We start from the raw sequence: 20,901 nt of genomic DNA on the forward strand, positions 1-20,901 counted from the left end.
CGAGCACACCTAACGTAAACTCATGGTAGGCACACAGAATAGATTTCAGCGCTAGTTCAAGTGGAGCGGCAGCCTAAGTGTGTGGGTCTGAACATTAGCTCCAATCGATGTTCCCGGTCTGGATCCAGCCTAAGTTTACGGCTAAACTCACGAGAGCTGTTTGTAATGACTTCAGACGCTTACGCTCCAGTACTTATGGAACCATTTGCGATATTCTTCTACATATAAGTTACATTACATAACTATGTGTATAAGATAATAATAATGCCGTTTTCGTTCAATCAATTTTTTTATTAGATTAGAATAACCCATCGAATAGTTTAGCATGATTTTTTATTTAATATTAGTTTTCTATTCGCTTCACACCGGTTTTCCTGCATTATTATAGTTATTAAGCTTTTCCATTACCTACCTGAGATATTTTTCTTCGTAACCATTTTATTTTTGAATCATAGGAAACGCAAATCCTTTATTCTGAATTAAGTGGTTATTGTAATAAACATCACAATAACAATCAGGGGCAAAGCAACCAACAATTATGCTACTTAAAATTGTATAGCCTCGAACAATAAGCAACTTGGAATCAGAGAGCCAACAAAATGAATATTGAGTGTCTAAAAAAGTTTGACACCGCCAGCCTATCAATCACCGGCCTCTGAAAAGGGGCGCTTACGACAACGTGCTCTGAGCGATCGAAAAATATAGATTGATCTGTTTTTGTTTGAACCACATTGTGAATGTATCTTCATAAAAGTTTCGTTTTTTGGTTGCCAGTATTAGTTTTAAAGGAGACTGCAATCGGTCTTCTTCTGTTCTGCAAAAGCCTTGTGAAAAGGGGCGCTTACGACAAAGTGCTCTGAGTGTTAGAAAAATATAGATTGATCTGTTTTCTGTCACTCACCTCAATGTACCTCCATAAAAGTTTCGTCTGTTTTTTTTTTAGGCCAATTTAAGTATGATCATTGGCCGAAGGATTTATGTGTGTTTTTCTAAAACCAATATCTTCACAAGTAGAGTCACGGCATAAATATATCATTTTAATAACAAGACAATAACTAAAGCACTCCAAAAACCACGACACTGAAAACTCGGTCCAGGTATTAAATTGACTGAATACGAAAACTTTATATTAGAACTATAAAGATCGCGTACTTTCGACTTCGCACTAAAATGACATCCTCTCAACTACAATTGTCGTAAGAAGCAGTGACGTCACTGGACTATTAACCCGAATATTTATCAGTCTAGCTAATTGGTATTTAGTACTAACTAGCTGACCCGGCGAACTTTGTTCCGCCTTAATGGCAATAAATAAGCAGACTTTTTTTTTATTTCGAACGGGATAAAAAGTATCCTATGTCCTTCTCCTGGCTCTAAACTACCTCCCTGACAATTTTCAGCTAAATCGGTTCAGCCGTTCTTGAGTTATAAGCGAAGTAACTAACACGACTTTCTTTTATATATATAGATTTGCATTGTAAACTGCAAAGCCAATAGGCGAAAATTTCAACCACATTAATGTTCCTAAATAAGAACAAATTTTTGTAATGGATGGAATTAAATTTAATACTTATCAACTTTGTACCAGTGAAAAGCCTTGATTTACTCCTAATTTTTGCTAGTCTAATCACGTCATTTATGATTAATGTTTTCGGAGACTAAAATATAATAGTGCAATTATTGGTTTTTATCGACTGTCGAGTTGTATGTAATTAAATAAATAAAAATGAATGCATGTTACTTAAGAGTGGTGTAAGTAGTCTCGAATGTAGTTACAAGGACTAGCTAGATATCGGCAAAGTCTTGCGAACAGACCTATTTTATGAAGTTCACCCTCAGATTCTCTAGCTTGCAGAAAGGAATTATTAAAACAGTAAACAAATAAGCACTGTGAAGAGATAGAGCTATTTTGGTCTACTGCTATTCGGTCGTCTGTGGCTCAAAACGCAGATTTCCCTCATAAAACTACTATAACCATGTTTTATTACCGTCTTAAAGTTTTCAATGCGCCTAGACAGGCGGAAGCCTAACTTAGGCAGAGGATGAACGCAGTAAAACTAAAATTAGTGTTCTTTCTTCGTACTTAGAATTGATTTAAAATGCTTTCTGAGTGGACGAAAACAAATTGGTGACTGGTGACTTGATACAGCACACACAGTGATGCTTACCTAATTTTTTAAATATGGATGAAATGCCACCCATTTAATGCAAATTGTTAAGTGTATTTATTAGGATTTGACAATTATTTGCTTTTCTGACGTTAATACCCTACCTACCTATCTGTGGTTGGGTACTTATGCCGGCGTCACTAAGCGGAAATCTTAAGCTAAGTAATTTTGTCTATTTTAATATCTAACAATAATTTCCCCTTGCATGCAGAAAATGTTATTTTCTAGTATGCAACAAAACTTCAGTCATATAACGCAAGAGGCTGTGGCTTTTACCCCGTTTCAATAAAGCTTAGCATACACTTAATACATAATAATTATTTTTCAAACATGTAAAATCTTTTTACTCAGTTTTATCTCCAGTTCTGTTGTGTTCTTTCGTATAAAAAAAACTTTAGCAGCGTATCCAATATTATTGTCTTTTTCCCCGGAAATGAAAGCCGAGCCGTTTGTTTATTCGTTCCTCTTTTTGGATCCTCCATTGACATCATACAAATTCCATAGTGATCGAATGTATTAAAATGTCAGCAATGTTATTGAAAACAGTCTGCAGCGAATCAATTATGTAAGCAAGCACTCTTTTGTGTGAGGTAGGTATCTGCGCTTGGTAAAGATTCTGGGATTCGAGACTTAAGTAATATGTAAGTCAGGTTTATAAAAAATCAATTAAAAGTTTCAGCATTATTACGCAACATTAAACAAATATCAGAAAAAATATTACAATGAACATCAAACAAAACGAAACATTAAGAAAAAGAAAACGTGTACTGCTGAACAGTGCCACGTTGTCGCAATAGCGATATATTTAGCAATACATATTGGTTATCATGCTGGTTTACATTACAGTATAGAGTATTCTCCATAACTAGGGACATAGATCTAGTTCATGTCATGTTATGTTATATCTTTGCGATAGCTTGATGGACGCATTATGTAGTTACTGGTTTAAATAAATAGTGTACCCGTACCCTTAAATACAAGTTGCTTGCGTCAGAGGCAAAGCGAAAAGTTTCTTCTCTCGAACGCTTCGCCATTATGAAAGTGGATAAGAGTTCAACACGAGTAAACTCGTGTCGATCTTTAAAGTTATGTTTGTTTAAACACGCTAGAAGTTTGCATTGTTATGACTTTAAAGTAGCTCTATTTTTAAGGAAACATGAATGCATCTATGCACTCATTATTTCAGTAAAGATTGCGCACAGGGTTCACTGTGACTAGGATTCACTATACTACGAGAAAGCAGACTTAGCAGTTGAATTAGCACTATTATAAAAATAAAACAAACCAATGAAGGCAAAATTCATAAATTAATCCAATCAACCGTGCGAACTTTAAATAATACTGAACATTAACATTCTTGAGAGTTTAATGGAACCTAGCATGGCTCCTTAAAAGAATTTTGAACTTGCATCAATCTTATTAGACCCTGCTAAGTTTTCGAGTACTTGACGCAATGGAGTTAAGTACAGTAGGGTCTATACTATTGGTGTATAGAGCAACTTCTTAATTTTAAAATTCTTAATTAATACTTNCTAAGTACAGTAGGGTCACACACCATCTACTATCCCTTTCGGACCGCTCCAATACAATTGTGCGGGTTACAAAATCGAGAATATCTAATTAGTTTTACATCGGAAGTGGATGGGCTGAGTATCGTACGATTGTGCGAGATGCGTTCTTTCACCTCCCGTGCAAATTTTGTCCGAAGCGCAGTTGGTGAGCAGGTTACGACCTGTACAGTTCATGACTGATTGCGATCCCCGACTTGGCGAAAGGAAGTACCTACTATGGTTTTATTTTGTAATTGTAGTAATATACAAGTCATTGATTAGACAAATAGTTAAAAATAGCATCTTTTTGTGATAACAGTGACTACTTGTAAGCAAAGTCTTTGGCGTAACGGCTTAACGAACTTTACTGACACAATTGTATCGACGTGGGCCCTACAATACCTTATGCGTATTTTTAGTTTCTCATAATTATTCATTTTTCATGGTTTGCATACCATGTTTCCTATTTTAAACAACGCTACTATCGCAGAGATGCTCAATGCATCTGGGGATGAGAGCGATGACAATGACAAAAGCTAGTTTCGGCTACTTCAGATGAACTACTCCTCTTCTTCTGATGAAGGCTCAGACATTCATGACGATACATACCTCTGAGTATGCAAGCGGCATAACAGACGAAGCCTATCAATCGTCAACATCTTCCAGGAGATGCTGTTCATGATCCAGGAGATATTAAAACTCCATAGGAATATTTCGAGCGCTATATTTACTGTTGAGCTCATGGAACAGATGATTTTGACCACAAATCAATATTAAATGGCAAATACTCGTATAAAAATGAAACTTGTTTATTCCTTATTGGTTATAAATACGTTTTTCGGAATACATGCCATTGATAAAATTTCCAAAACCCTTACAATTTTGACCCTCACAATTGTACGTGGGAAGTGAAGGGCCCAGTTTGATACAATTGTTGGTATATGAATTTTCCAAGATGGCGGCGGAAAATCTGGAAAATTATAGCAGATTCGTAATCTGCGGCCCAAAATTACCTAAAATTCATGTTCAATATTACAAATTTATTTCTAGTTCCAGCGCGGGTCCGAAAGGGCTATTGGTGTATAGAGCAACTTCTTAATTTTAAAATTCTTAATTAATACTTATACGATATCTAAATATTTTACTATAATGTCCATTAAAACTAGTCGCAATCAATTATGAAACATTTTGCCTTTATAATATTAGTAGGATACAAAAACAAAAATCTGTCGATGTTCTCAAAGTAACATGAAATTCGATGCTATTTAGTGTAGACCATATTGTCATGCGTACGTATTATACGAGTACGTACATTGTACCTACGTTTATTTTCCTGCAGTTAATCCGTGACTAACATTAAAAGTGTACCTACTACATCTCAACCCACTGTATCTTAACTTTGCTTGCGTATTTTCGCAAAAGTTTATCCTTTCGGCGAAAAAAGATTTAGGGATAAATAACTTTGCAAATACAATTAATAGCCGCCTAAGTCTCCTTGTCCTCTGTCCTATTAATTGGGAGTCGGGTCTTTGTTTTTTAGGGGAATCGGGAGACACGCTGACGGGTAGTCTTACAAAGGTACGAACTCTGCGAGCCTTTTTGAATCTGTTTAACTCAATTAGGATTAACCGTACTCTACCTTTCTATCGTCTGGAGATTTAAATAAGTATTTTTTTTAAATATACAGTTGTTTTAAGTATGAATCAAACAAAAAGGATTGATTTTACGGCTCAAACGCAATACTCAAAAGAAGGAAGATCAAATCTTAAAAAAAAAAACTTTACATACAAATTGTCATCAGTAGACAATCAGCCAATTGGTATTGGAACGTTATTGTTTCTATAGGAAAATTGTGTGCATTCGAGCAGTTTCTTTGATCCATACTTAAAGCATCATGCTGTATATTCACGCGAAGGCATAAAATGCGTGACACCATGACAATATTGGTTTCACACTATACCTCCGTGGAAGGGTGCCAAGATAAAGCATATTTAGGGGACGTTATAAGGGAACAATAAGAACCAAATGAGCTGTAAATTGTTCACTGTGTCGCGTGTAATGACCCAAGAAAGGGCCTTAGTTTAGTAAGAAAACTCTTACTTCAATAAAGTCGAAAGGTGGCGAAATAAAAGGATTTAGGAAACGATTGACAATACAATTTGTGATAACTTTCTTTTGTTGTAAACACTTTTACAGGGAGGAAGGTTGGCAAGAACAATCACAGGAAATCTATTGGTACAAAAGTGTTACTAAAGTAGGGGAGACCTGTACAAAACCGTATACCGGGGTAAAACCGTACTGTATAGATTTCTCTGTTATTATTTCAAAATATGCCGTGCATATTACTACTCACAGCTAGCAACCAATAGGATCAATCTGTCAACAGACACTTGTTACTGCAGGCACGAACGTTAATGCATTATCAAAATTTATTTGTTTTTTGGTTTGGTTGGCAATTGGCTAAATTTACAAATTTGACAAATCTGGGATGCCGAAACAATGAAAAAAGCTGTGAAAAGGGTTATCGAAGGAGGAATGGGATATTTAAAAGCGTCGACTACATATGGTATCCCAAAATCTACTTTGCAGGACCGCGTAAATAAGTTCAGGTCATCTGGTGAAAATCTTTCTACAAACAAAGGATTAGGGCGTTTCAAACCCGTATTTTCATCATCTGAGGATATTGTATATATGTATACGGTTTCGTCCAGTCCCCGGGTCAAAACCGGAAATACTAGAGGTTTTGTTTTTGTTTAAAAAATAATATTTCTGTTAAATTTAAGTGTCATTTCATTGTTGATTTTTCTAGCTAATGAAAACCTTTAATAAAGAAGTAAATTACAAATACGTAGTTTTCTTTGTTTCTATTCTATGGGTATTTATTCTTAGCTATACGGCTTTACCCCGGTCTCCCCTATTCAATTAAATATTAAATTATTATTATCAAATATTGCGTTGTTTACGAATAAAAATTGTTACTTTCATAAATTGAATACAATTTATAATCTAAAATATTTTTCTTGACGACCTTATAAGGGTAGCAGGAAGGTGCTGCATGCAAACTGCTACCAACCGGTCGATGTGGAAATCATTCGGGGAGGCCTATGTTCAGCAGTGGACGACGTGGACGTCCTGTGGGTGAAATGATGATGATGTTTTTTCTTGATATGCTAAGGACAAGAGTAGAGCTGGAGAACAAAATTGCACTGGTAATTATTATAATTCGTTAGTACGATTTGTCGGATGAAGTAAACCTACTGTATTACTCTATACTGTGGTTTTTTCAGGAGCCAATGAAATACTTTAAAATGTCTGGACAGAAATGGGATTTCATATCTGTGTACGTGCACTCGCTCGCCGTTATTCTGTGCAACTTTAATATATTAAATCATCTCGAAAGTGCATGCTAAGAAATAATTTTAGAACTGCAATTTCATAGTATTTGCGCGAATATACGAACATTTCTGTTATGTGCACGTTATTTTCTATTTCATAGAGTTTTTCATTTTACTGTGTTCGCATTTTAATTGCAAACGTTGTTAGCTCGCTCATTTTATAAGCTACATTTTATAAAGCTTCAAACATACGAACGCGTGCAGATTGCCATCGCTGGCGCCATCATAGGCCAATGACAGGTCGTGCGACCCATGACAGTCCGCGAGACCTATCCATTGGCCTATGATCGCGCTGTGATCGCGCCGGCGATGGCGATCTGCACGCTTTTGTGTGGTTGAAGCTTAAAAGTAACTATCAGAGGGTGATTAGTGATCGATACTGATGCCAAAAATGCAATCAGTAAAATTTTTGTCTGTCTGTCTGTCTTCCTTATAGAAACAAAAACTAGTCGACGGATTTTAACGAAACTTGGTACAATTATTCTTCATACTCTTGGACAGGTTATAGTTATACTTAGTAGTTCCCACGGGAACGGGAATTAGCGGGAAAATCCTTTTGTGTGAAAAATCTAAACCGCTTAAGTTAGACGCTTGAAATTTGGCATGCCGGTATCCTAGTAAACTTAAAGCTTAGTTACAATAGGATATTGCAAAATTCCCACGGGAACGGGAGTTAGCGGGAAAAAACATTTGTATGAAAAAATCTAAACCGCGTAAGATAGATGAAGGGGATAAAACGGGATCCACGCGTACGAAGTCGCGGGCGGCCGCTAGTTTTAAAATAAGACTATATTTTACTATTGTACTTACTATCTTCACTGTTATAGTTCTATAAATATTACAATATCAATTCAAATGAGGCTCCAAAAAGACCCTCTCCTCGTTTGGCACCTCTTTACAGAAATGTTATTGCTGCCCGAGTGGCCACTGAGATAACCAGATTCTGTTCCTTTTTATAAGCTCTACAATGGTTATTCTGAATTATGATGATATGTAAATAGGATTCTAGAAAGGAAGGGGTATTAGATTCTCTTGATCTGGATATAAAAGTTCATTATACATATTACTGGGTATTCAGTGTAAATGAAATAACAGAATGAGCATAAAGTGTCTTACCATGAAACAGAAGTTAGAGAACGATATTGTAAAGAGTTTTCTTTGAAGAAAGCTTTTGGAGTGCTAAAGAAAATTTTACCTCTATTATCTACTTAAGTAACTGTTTAACCAATCTTAAAGAAAAGTGTAGGTACGTTATTAATAAACCTCTAAATCAGTAATTTAATCACTGTTCAAAGATTTACCTGCATGTATAAAAGGTCTATGTTGAAAGGGTTTGTATGTTGTAATAATAATATCATGGAGCGGTAAAGAAGCGAGTGTTTATTCCAATATTTCTGGAAGAACGGTCATAATTATTATAGGAAAAGCTTTACGCCGATACGACTTACTACGAATATGGTTACTAAGGCAAACCTAAAGCTTCTAGCGGTCCTAAAGACTTAGATATTACATATTAAGCGATAAAAAGGGGTTCTTATTGGTATTTAAGGAAATATCTGCTCGTTCGTTGTGATTTTCTCAGCTATTATAAAAAGCTTTGTACGCAATTTGAACTTAATGCTCTTTAGGCAGAGTAAACTCTACAGACAACATAACATAAAGTATTTCAGTACTGCAATACCGAACTACAAATAATAAATCGCCTCTGTGGTCTAGTGGTAAGACCACCTGCTTCAGACGCCGGTCCCGGGTTCGATTCCCAGTGGGGGCAGATTTTTCTGTTCGGTCTGGTTGGTGGTAGGGCTTGTTCCAAGTCCGCCTGGCTAGCTACCACCATCTTACCAAGTCTGTCGCCATAACAACAATGTGTTAATAGCATTGTTGTGTTCCGGCAGTTAGAGGTAAGATAGTCAGTTCCTCCGTGGTTGAGTATTCCGGGTAAAGCTCGCTTCCACCTTCGGCCTGATCATCACTGACCATCAAGTGAGATACAGGCCAAGAGCTTCCTCGTTGTAGATTAAAAAAAATACTTTGCAGCTTCTGTTAATTAAGATTTTAGTCTTAGTAATATATCTTAACTTTCATTCAAGGACAGCATAAAAAGAGTTATCGGTTGTTCATTTGTCACAACAAACAACTCTAAAGTCATATTTTATTCACTGCTATGCTTATTTCCAAGTAAGAAGCGTTCCTCTTGTGTTCCTGAGCCAAAATACAAAACAATTCGCTTCTCCGTTTCGTGATAAACAGAAAAGGGCGGTGCCAAATTTACTGGAAGTCCGCTAAAGAAATACAGGACGGAGAAATACAGGACAGGGAAAGGAAGGACCGAAGTTGTGTGCCAAAACTACAGGGCGTGCGTGTCTCTGGGATTTATAAGGGTATTATACTTGGATGTGGTGGGATTAGTGGATTTCTGGGGCAATATACGATATTTTTTGCATGTAAAATGTTTGCTTGTTTAGGCAGCTTTAAATATGGACAAGATTTGTTTTATTTATGCAGAACAAGGCAGGTATTTGATCGCAATGGTACATATTATCTGCCCTGTAAGTGCTTATTCACTCTCACTTTGAAAAACTCGTATGTATTGTGTGAACAGTTCAATCTCTTCATTCTCTAACTATAGCGTGCAATTCAGGTGAACGTGTCGTGACTTTAGTTACATGGTAACACATTTTTTCATTTTGTACGCGTCTAAACGTCTTCATTTAAAGTAGACTTACAGATTCATTTTTCTTATAGAGTGGTCAATCAAATTAATTTCATACTAGAGAAATCTAAAAAAGTTATGTAAACTGTAATCTAGGTTATATTTATTGTAATTCCAATCATATAAATAAACATAATTATTATACATGCTACCGTTTGCCAAATAAAGTATTGTGTTCGCAATCCCCATAACATGCTATCAAATATTAGGAAAGGTTGAGAAGGGATCAAACTCGAGAGTTGAGCGAAAGCGGGGAATCCCATGGAGTAGGGGAAATTCAATAAACATAAAAATAAAACGTAATAAAATTCGGTATCAGTGTGGAGCACGCAAGTGGAGGGTCTAAGGAATACCAGGAAGGGTTCTGAATAAGTGGGTAATACGCCTATAGAAATATCTTACTTATTGGGCTCGGCAGCGAACCGAAGCATAGAAGGTGCGGTAAAACTACATAATAACATTTTTAATCTATTATCTTTATCATTATCTTGACGCCATCGCATACACAAGCTTAAAACCAATCAAAAATGTTGAGTTTTTTTTATTATATTCACTAGGTACTTGCTGTTCTAGCGAACTTCGTATCGCTAGTGAAAAGTTGTCGTAACTTATGATAATGCAGCTTTCTCGGTCAAATATTTTTCCAATCCGTTTCAGAGATTTCTTCCCACAAATAAATCTACAAACTTGCAAACAACTATTAGATTGCGCAGTGTTTAGCTTAATATCCCGTCTTCTTTACAAAACACGGATTTATCTCTATGAGCAATAGTATTTTTATACTTCTACGCATGTCCCGTTCACCATGTCCGGCGCACTCATAGAGAAGCAAATAAAATATGTTACGGTATGATTCTGTTTGCGTATGACGTCATAATGCCGACTGTTTATTTGTGACTGCTGAGCTTGCGTGAAACTTTTATGGCGGCAAATATTATACTTGTTCACTTTTACTGAGATATTAGTTCGGAACAAAATAATAATGTGCAAACTAGCCTTTGCCGGCGACTAAGCACTTAGGCCGTGCTTAGGCTGGGTTGCACCTTCTTATTTTAACTTTGATAAACGTCAAAAATCTGTCAAACTCCATACAAAAAACACCGGTTAGCGTTATAGTTACGATCTGCAACTCAGCCTTAGTTATTAATTCTGAGTGTAACAATGTATGTATTTCTACAGTTTAAGATGTCATCATCATCACCATCATTTCAGCCACGTACACGTGTTCAGAAAAGTACAGTCAAAGTCATGTAGGTATACTTATTCCTTTTTCCAGAAATTGCCATTTATCGGTATGAATAAGAAGCCATAGAAATGATTACGTAATTTATTTTTATCACAATATAGGTAGTTGTATCTACATATAAACACAAATACTCGTGCGTAATGCTCTGAAAATATATATGTCTGTATAACAGCACCATTCTGTACACGAGTGAAAGTTTTTGACTATTTTCTCTTATTCCGTAAGTTCTAAAAATAAACACGTATACAAAAAAGTTATAATGAAAGTATTTTAAAGAAATTTCCATTCACTCGTGCAATCATTTTGTAGTTTATATTTTACAGGATCAAATCATGCGGCAGAATTTTTGGCAATACCGACGCGATGCGAGCCGCATTTTGCGTAAACAGTACCTNCATGAAAACACGTGTAAATTAAATTATTTAGTGCGATGGCCAAGTCAATAATATATGTAAAACGTTAAAGATTTCCTGGACTGGATTTGGTATTACATGGATCTCACAACTTTTTACCGTAGAACAACTGAGTTGCGAGACTTGGTTTTTTTGACATTGTTACTTTCATAAATTGAATACAATTTATAATCTAAAATATTTTTCTTGACGACCTTATAAGGGTAGCAGGAAGGTGCTGCATGCAAACTGCTACCAACCGGTCGATATGGAAATCATTCGGGGAGGCCTATGTTCAGCAGTGGACGACGTGGACGTCCTGTGGGTGAAATGATGATGATGTTTTTTCTTGATATGCTAAGGACAAGAGTAGAGCTGGAGAACAAAATTGCACTGGTAATTATTATAATTCGTTAGTACGATTTGTCGGATGAAGTAAACCTACTGTATTACTCTATACTGTGGTTTTTTCAGGAGCCAATGAAATACTTTAAAATGTCTGGACAGAAATGGGATTTCATATCTGTGTTCGTGCACTCGCTCGCCGTTATTCTGTGCAACTTTAATATATTAAATCATCTCGAAAGTGCATGCTAAGAAATAATTTTAGAACTGCAATTTCATAGTATTTGCGCGAATATACGAACATTGCTGTTATGTGCACGTTATTTTCTGTTTCATAGAGATTTTCATTTTAATGTGTTCGCATTTTAATTGCAAACGTTGTTAGCACGCTCATTTTATAAGCTACATTTTATAAAGCTTCAACCATACCAACGCGTGCAGATTGCCATCGCTGGCGCCATCATAGGCCAATGACAGGTCGTGCGACCCATGACAGTCCGCGCGACCTATCCATTGGCCTATGATCGCGCTGTGATCGCGCCGGCTATGGCGATCTGCACGCTTTTGTGTGGTTGAAGCTTAAAAGTAACTATCAGGGGGTGATTAGTGATCAATACTGATGCCAAAAATGCAATCAGTAAAATTTTTCTCTGTCTGTCTGTATGTTCCTTATAGAAACAAAAACTAGTCGACGGATTTTAACGAAACTTGGTACAATTATTTTTCATACTCCTGGGCAGGTTATAGTTATACTTAGGAGTTCCCACGGGAACGGGAATTTGCGGGAAAATCCTTTTGTGTGAAAAATCTAAACCGCTTAAGTTAGACGCTTGAAATTCGGCATGCAGGTACCTTAGTAAACTTAAAGCTTAGTTACAACAGGATATTGCAAAATTCCCACGGGAACGGGAGTTAGCGGGAAAAAACATTTGTATGAAAAAATCTAAACCGCGTAAGATAGATGAAGGGGATAAAACGGGATCCACGCGTACGAAGTCGCGGGCGGCCGCTAGTTTTAAAATAAGACTATATTTTACTATTGTACTTACTATCTTCACTGTTATAGTTCTATAAATATTGCAATATCAATTCAAATGAGGCTCCAGAAAGACCCTCCCCTCGTTTGGCACCTCTTTACAGTAATGTTATTGCTGCCCGAGTGGCCACTGAGATAACCAGATTCCGTTCCTTTTTATAAGCTCTACAATGGTTATTCTGAATTATGATGATATGTAAATAGGATTCTAGAAAGAAAGGGGTATTAGATTCTCTTGATCTGGATATAAAAGTTCATTATATTACTGGGTATTCAGTGTAAATGAAATTTCAGAATGAGCATAGTGTCTTACCATGAACCAGAAGTTAAACAACGATATTATAAAGAGTTTTCTTTCAAAGCTTTTGAAGTGCTAAAGAAAATTTTACATTTATTATCTAAGTAACTGTTAAACCAATCTTAAAGAAAATAAAATTTTACGTTATTAATAAACCTAAAAATCAGTAATTTAATCACTGTTCAAAGATTTACCTGCATATATAAAAGGGCTATGTTCAAAGGGTTTATAGGTTGTAATAATAATATCATGGAGCGGTAAAGAAGCGAGTGTTTATTCCAATATTTCCGGAAGAACGGTCATAATTATTATAGGAAAGCCTTTAGGCCGTTAGGACTTACAACCAATATGGTTACTAAGGCAAACCTAAAGCTTCTAGCGATCCTAATGACTTAGATATTACATATTAAGCGATAAAAAGGGGTTGTTATTGGTATTTAAGGAAATATCTGCTCGTTCGTTGTGATTTTCTCAGCTATTATAAAAAACTTTGTACGCAATTTGAACTTAATGCTCTCTAGGCAGAATAAACTCTACAGACAACATAATATAAAGTATTTCAGTACTGCAATACCGAACTACAAATAATAAATTAATGCTTTGCAGCTTTTGTTAATTAAGTATATATTTCAAGTCTTACGTCCGCATTCACAAACATTACTATGAGGTCTCACAGTGCGTGTGGACTGTGCGTGATGAGGACGCACAGGGTGACACACGAACCAATCACAGAGCTCTATTCAACGCGGTGTGTTTGATTTGCTGCTTCACTTAGGCAAGTATCGTTTGTGAATACATGCGTTATATCTTAATTTAACTTTCATTCAAGGACAGCATAAAAAGAGTTTTCAGTTATTCATTTGTCACAACAAAGTTAAACAGCTCTAAAGTCATATTTTATTCACTGCTATGCTTATTTCCAATAAGAAGCGTTCCTATTGTGTTTCTGAGCCAAAATACAAAACAATTCGCTTCTCCGTTTCGTGATAAACAGAAAAGGGTGGTGCCAAATTTACTGGAAGTCCGCTTAAGAAATACAGGACGGAGAAATACAGGACAGGGAAAGGAAGGACCGAAGTTGTGTGCCAAAACTACAGGGCGTGCGTGTCTCTGGGATTTATAAGGGTATTGTTCTCGATGTGGTAGGATTAGTGAATTTCTGGGGCAATATACGATATTTTTTACATGTAAAATGTTTGCTTGTTTAGGCAGCTTTAAATAATTATATCGATAGGGTTTGTTTTATTTATGCAGAACAAGGCTGGTATTTGATAATGGCACCTGATGTTAAGTTATAAATGACAGAATGTTAAGTTACAGATGCTGTTTACGATGGTACATTTCTGCCCTGTAAGTGCTTATTATTCACTCCCACTTAGAAAAACTCGTATGTATTGTCGTCGCTTGCGTCTCTAACTGACGTAACTGACATTTTGAAAAAAATTCAGGCTATTGGACAGATCGATTCGTCTTACGAAATTGATTAAGATGGTGTCGATAACTCAGTTTCGAAAAAAATGTCAGATACGTCAGTTAGAGAGGCAAGCGACGTTGTGTGAACAGTTCAATCTCTTCATACTGTAACAATAGCGTGCAATTCAGGTGAAAGTGTCGTGTCGTTACATGGTAACACTTTTTTTTTTTCATTTTGTACGCGTCTGAACGTCTCCACGTGCTTTTTAAAGTAGGCTTACAGATTCATTTTTCTTATAGAATGGTCAATCAAATTAATTTCATACTAGAGTAATCTAAAAAAAGTTATTTATACTGTTAGCTAGGTTACATAATTTATTGCATTCCTATCATATAAATATACATAATTATATTATACATGCTACCGTTTGCCAAATAAAGTATTGTGTTCGCAATCCCCATAACATGCTATCAAATATTAGAAAAGGTTGAGAAGGGATCAAACTCGAGAGTTGAGCGAAAGCGGGGAATCCCATGGAGTAGGGGAAATTCAATAAACATAAAAATAAAACGTAATAAAATTCGGTATCAGTGTGGAGCACGCAAGTGGAGGGTCTAAGGAATACCAGGAAGGGTTCTGAATAAGTGGGTAATACGCCTATAGAAATATCTTACTTATTGGGCTCGGCAGCGAACCGAAGCATAGAAGGTGCGGTAAAACTACATAATAACATTTTTAACGCATTATCTTGACGCCATCGCATACACAAGCTTAAAACCAGTCAAAAATGTTGAGTTTTTTTTATTATATTCAGTAGGTACTAGCTGTTCTAGCGAACTTCGTATCGCTAGTGAAAAGTTGTCGTAACTTATGATACCTAATGCAGCTTTCTCGGTCAAATATTTTTCCAATCCGTTTCAGAGATTTCTTCCCACAAATAAATATACAAACTTGCAAACAACTATTAGATTGCGCAGTGTTTAGCTTTATAACCCGTCTTCTTTACGAAACAAGGATTTATTATAATATGCTCATAGAGATGAGCAGTAGTATTTTTATACTTCTACGCGTGTCCCGTTCACCATGTCCGGCGCACTCTTATAGAAGCAAATAAAATATGTTACGGTATGATTCTGTTTGCGAATGACGTCATAATGCCGACTGTTTATCTGTGACTGCTGAGCTTGCGTGAAACTTTTATGGCGGCAAATATTATACTTGTTCGCTTTTACTGAGATATTAGTTCGTAACAAAAAAATAATGTGCAAACTAGCCTTTGCCGGCGACTAAGCACTTACTTATTATTCCTTTAGCAAATAATTGTAGTGCGTTTCAGAAACTGCATTTTAACGGTAAATGGTGATAGTTTGTGTGATAGGTAGTTTATTTCCGAGTGTAGCAATGTATTTTATTATATTTTATTCAGAAAACAAACAGCTTACAAATATAAAATATTTCTACAGTTTAAGATGGTTCCTTACAAATTTTCATCTCGTAGATACGTATAGGTACAATGTTCAGGTGAAAAGTACAGCCAAAGTCATGTAGGTACTTCTTATTCAGAAATTGCCATTTATCGGTATGATTAAGAAGCAATGGAAATGATTACACAATTTCTTTTTATCACAATATAGTTCTATCTAAGACTATTTTCTCTTTTTCCATAACCAGAAAGTTTTGTTCCAATAAAAATAAAACATGTAAAAAAAAGTTGTATGAAACTGTTTTAAAGAAATTTCCATTCACTCATGCAATCATTTTGTAGTTTATATTTTACAGGATCAAATCATGCGGCAGAATTTTTGGCAATACCGACGCGATGCGAGCCGCATTTTGCGTAAACTGAATATTTGAACATCAGTGATTTACGGCCGCGCAGTATTATACAAAACACTGCAATAAACTGTGAAATATGTTTCAGAGCGTTTACGCGAAGCGCGGCGNGACTATAAAAAATAATATTTGTATTCATCTGGTCTTACTTGACTTTTACTTTACGTATGTCATGCACGATGACATTTGCGTCAATATTTGTGTACGTCCCCACTAGGCATAATTGGGATTTGGGATGTATTTTTCTAATTTGTCATAAGTTGTGAGAAAGCCTGTAGCTACAACTGAAAAAGTATGTGCCACCACTGGTGACAATCGATATTATATGCCATTTATCCTCAGTGGCGACAAAGCTAGTGTCAACAATATAGGTCCCAATATAGGACCATAGGTCCCAAGGGGAAATGTACGTGTACGTGCACCACGAGAGGTGGAAACCAAAAGGTAGAGGCTTGAGAATCTAGGCCCTTAGAGTGCTGAAGGGTACGCCTGGCCGTCAGCCAAATTTTACGTCGCACCATAGAGGCAGTTCTGCCTGTATTAGAGGAGTGGGTGCGACGGCATGATCGCCTCACACAAAGGGCGACCCAGGTTCTACCGGGCCATGGGTGCTTCGGGCCATTCCTCCACCGTATAGGCCGAGAGCCTGTAGATGGTTGTCAGTTAACACTGCAGTCTTGGCACGTGAGTCACCGCAGCAGACTGACACGCTCCAACAGTGCCCAGCCTAAGCGAACGAGCGGCGGTTGGAAATGACCTCTCCCTACCAATCGGGAAGAGGCGTGAGATAGATAGATAAATTGTTTATTTGTTGTAACACACTTTTTTAATGCTTTTAACACACACATTATGTATAGTTGCTATTGAAATTCAATTCAATATCGAAATAAAGTTAGTTAGTCAAGAAACATACTAGGTGATACCACTGGTATTTTGTTACACAGGTTAGTAATAATTTCAACAGTTGCAACATAACAAAAGTGACAAAACAACATAAGATAAAGATGACTAGCGTTTCAAATAGTTCCCTGAGTCAGAGTGATGTGTGCCGCAGCGATGCAAAAAGCAAAGAGCTCAGTATAAACACTACCCTCAAAAGGGCAGATGTCTGTCTGTCTGTCTGTCTGTCTGTCTGTCTGTCTGTCTGTCTGTATGTTCCTTATAGAAACAAAAACCACTTGACGGATTTTAACGAAACTTGGTACAATTATTCTTCATACTCCTGGGCAGGTTATAGGATACTTAGGAATTCCCACGGGAACGGGAATTAGCGGAAAAATCCTTTTGTACGAAAAATCTAAACCGCTTAAGTTAGACGCTTGAAATTTGGCCTTAGTAAACTTAAAGCTTAGTTACAACAGGATATTGCAAAATTCCCATGGGAACGGGAGTTAGTGGGAAAAAACATTTGTATGAAAAAATCTAAACCGCGTAAGATATACTCTTGAAATTTGGCATGCAGGTACCTTAGTAAACTTAAAGCTTAGTTACAACAGGATATTGCAAAAATCTCACGGGAACGGGAGTTAGCGGGAAAAAACATTTGTATGAAAAAATCTGAACCGCGTAAGATAGATGAAGGGGGGGTAAAACGAGATCCACGCGCACGAAGTCGCGGGCGGCCGCTAGTTTTTAATAAAATTGTAATAGTTTTAGGCTTAGATTCATTTGCATGATTTTTACAACAACTGCTTGGCAATATTCCATGTTGTGTATACATGCTTTGGGATAATGTCTGGTTTTGCTTTTTATTTCATATTGTCATTGTATTGCTTAGGACATTGTCCTGTTTTGTATACGTAATAAAATAAATAAATAAATAAATAAGTGCATGTCAATTACTATGAGTCATTAACAACTTACACCCCGAGGGCGAATTGTTGTGGCCGAATTAATATCCAATCAGTAAATTGTAGGAAATTAAAATTAAAAGCTGAATGTTGTTTGTTATTTAAATCAATTAAAACGAGCTACCGAAAATAAAGCTCTGTCATTTATTTACGTAATGTAAATTCGTAACTACAAACACTTTTTTTTGTTAAATGTTTAAATAGTGGTATGAGTATCACAAGTTGAACTTTGAATGGATGAACCTTCATCATAAATGATATTGGATTAATATTGAACAACTGGATCCGGCCTACCCGTATAAAATAAAATAATAATATAATACTGCCTTATAAAATTCTTATAGACTGCACAGGTGCGATTGCGGTCTAAAACCTGCCTTGTTATGCATTTAAAAAAATACGTTAGGTTGTCATTGCGGCTGCACATTCCCGCCTCCTTGGCTGCGCGATACTGGCCACTAAGAAAATTTATTCTTTTCTCGACGCCCAATTTCGTTCTTCTTTTGTTTTTATTATCGCTCTCAACTCTTGAATTTTCACGCATACATTTCTATGTCTTGGTTTTGTAATTTATTGTATTTTCACGTTTTAAATAATATCGATTATTAATTATATTTTAAATTTAAAATTTAAGAAACTACAAAACGCTCATAAGTACAAGATTAGGCTCATTGATTAACTAAAGTTGTGATCTTAACTCTAAATTACCGTTTTCTTTGTTCTCAGGCTGAACTAGTGGCTGTGGAAGGGAAAGAGATAGAAACACACTACGTGCTCGCTCGGGAGAGGATCCGAAGGTGGAACTCTACATCCAAGTGCTACCTTCTAGTGGAGAACTTGCCGACGCCACTTCAGGTAATTTTTAAAGTAGTTTTGTGTTTCTTAAAATATCATGGTTTTTATCTTTCTTTGTATCCATGTCACTAGAACCATGTTTCTCTATTTGCTTTACTATGAATATTATTATCTATCAATCATTGTCAACCAATAGACGCCCGCATTTTTGCAAGCGGTTTTGTAACAAAATACGCACGCTCTGTATCCAGTAATTTTAACAAATATAAAGATAAATCTCTAAACTATATCACTACCGTGTGGTTGCCTGCCTGTCAGTAATTCATCGATATGTTAGGTGTTTAATACAAAATATACTCAATTAAGCGACGTCAATTGACATGGTTGATGACGACTAACTGCCGAAGAAACTGGTTTTAAGACACATTTTCCAATGGACTCTTAAACTTATTTTTGTTTCAGGCGGGTGGCATAGCAAGTGCCAGTGTATGGTCGTCATGTGGGTGCCGCCAGCGGCTGTTAGCTGCCGTCACCAGCGGCGGCCGAGCCGTCCACTGGGCGGCAGTGCCAGCGCCGGTCCCAGCCAACGACAGCGATTTGTGCCGATTCAACTATACGTGAGTGCATATTATCGTCATTAACATTATCTGTCTATATGTATGGGTCAGCAAGTCTGACATAACAGCCCTGGCAGAGCAGTACTTGAGCCATCAGAATAGTCGGCTGCCGTTATTAATGAGTATACTATTTTATGACTATTGTCATGACTAGACATTATAAAAATTTAGCATTTATAAAATCAAGAAACACAAAGGTTATTACAATGCCATTCACAGTGCACTACAAGTGCAGGGAGCGCTGTTAATTATTCCCGTCTACCTTGTTTAGAGCTCCGAGTCTCAACGTGATATTTGTTATCGTTCGTTCGTTTCAGCCAAATGAAGTCCACTGGACAAAGGCCTCCTCCAAGGTTTTCTACAATGCACGGTCCTACGCTGCCCGCATCCAGGCTCTTCCCGCGACTTTTACCAGATCGTCGGTCCACCTAGGAGGCCTGTCCATTTGTTAAATTAGTTACATATTACTATGTACTCATGATAAATTACGTGAGTACATGTAACTCATAAAAAAAATGCCGCGTGTTTCTCTATTTTAATTTATAAAACCGTTATAAAATTTAATCTAATCTAGATAGGTAGGTATTCAAGTTTTTCACACGCCAAGTTCATTAACAAACCAACCATCTCTATACAAAATATCCTAATATTCAGTAACGCCAAAAAATAAGCAGTTTTATTCCCTGGTGCCTAAAGTTTATTATTCAGCACTGGAACTTTCTAACTGCCCTCTTTAGACCAGTAACGAGCAGAATTTAACTTACTAACGTTATCTTTAATGCGCATACGTTAGCATACTAGTGCTGTTAATTTTGTGGGCTTGTTCAGAACTAGTGTTAGACTTTATGAGCTATTTCAAAATAGTCATAAAAAGTCATTAATTTTAGCAATCAGGCTTTTAAAAAGCACTTTCAAAGGCAACACATTTACATAACGTCAAAATACATAGGTCCTAGAGATCTACAGTATAACTGAATAGTATTCCAAAATATAGTGTTCTGTTTTGATAGAATTTAATTCAATGAATGATTTAGATCTACGCACGCACTATCTATCTATCTATGTCATTCTTTGGGTTCGCCTTCGAACATAGGCCTCCTCTTCAACCCTCCACCGTTTTCTGTCCCTGGCCACACGCATCCAGTTCACTCCAGCCTGCTGCCGGATATCGTCTGTCCATCGTTTAGGCGGTCTTCCCCTGCCGCGGGTGTTGTTGCGGGGTCTCCACTCCAGGGTCTTTCTGGCCCAG

The 20,901-nt window shown here is 36.7% G+C and overlaps 1 protein-coding gene across 1 annotated transcript in view; it reads left to right on the plus strand.

Annotated features, from left to right (window-relative positions):
- Nucleotides 1-19,656, plus strand: part of LOC114357643 (uncharacterized) — a gene marked incomplete at its 5' end in the record, with an annotated part of 70,971 nt that extends 51,315 nt beyond the window's left edge. The window contains 2 exons of the mRNA XM_028311359.1: nucleotides 18,967-19,095; nucleotides 19,498-19,656. Of these exons, the coding sequence (XP_028167160.1) occupies nucleotides 18,967-19,095; nucleotides 19,498-19,656 (288 nt within the window). The remainder of the gene's footprint in view (nucleotides 1-18,966; nucleotides 19,096-19,497) is intronic.
- Between the last annotated feature and the right edge of the window lie 1,245 nt (nucleotides 19,657-20,901).

Source organism: Ostrinia furnacalis, unplaced genomic scaffold (genome assembly GCF_004193835.3).
Source record: "Ostrinia furnacalis isolate ACB-3 unplaced genomic scaffold, ASM419383v2 OfSCF3306, whole genome shotgun sequence".
NCBI classification, from domain to species: Eukaryota; Metazoa; Arthropoda; class Insecta; order Lepidoptera; family Crambidae; genus Ostrinia; species Ostrinia furnacalis.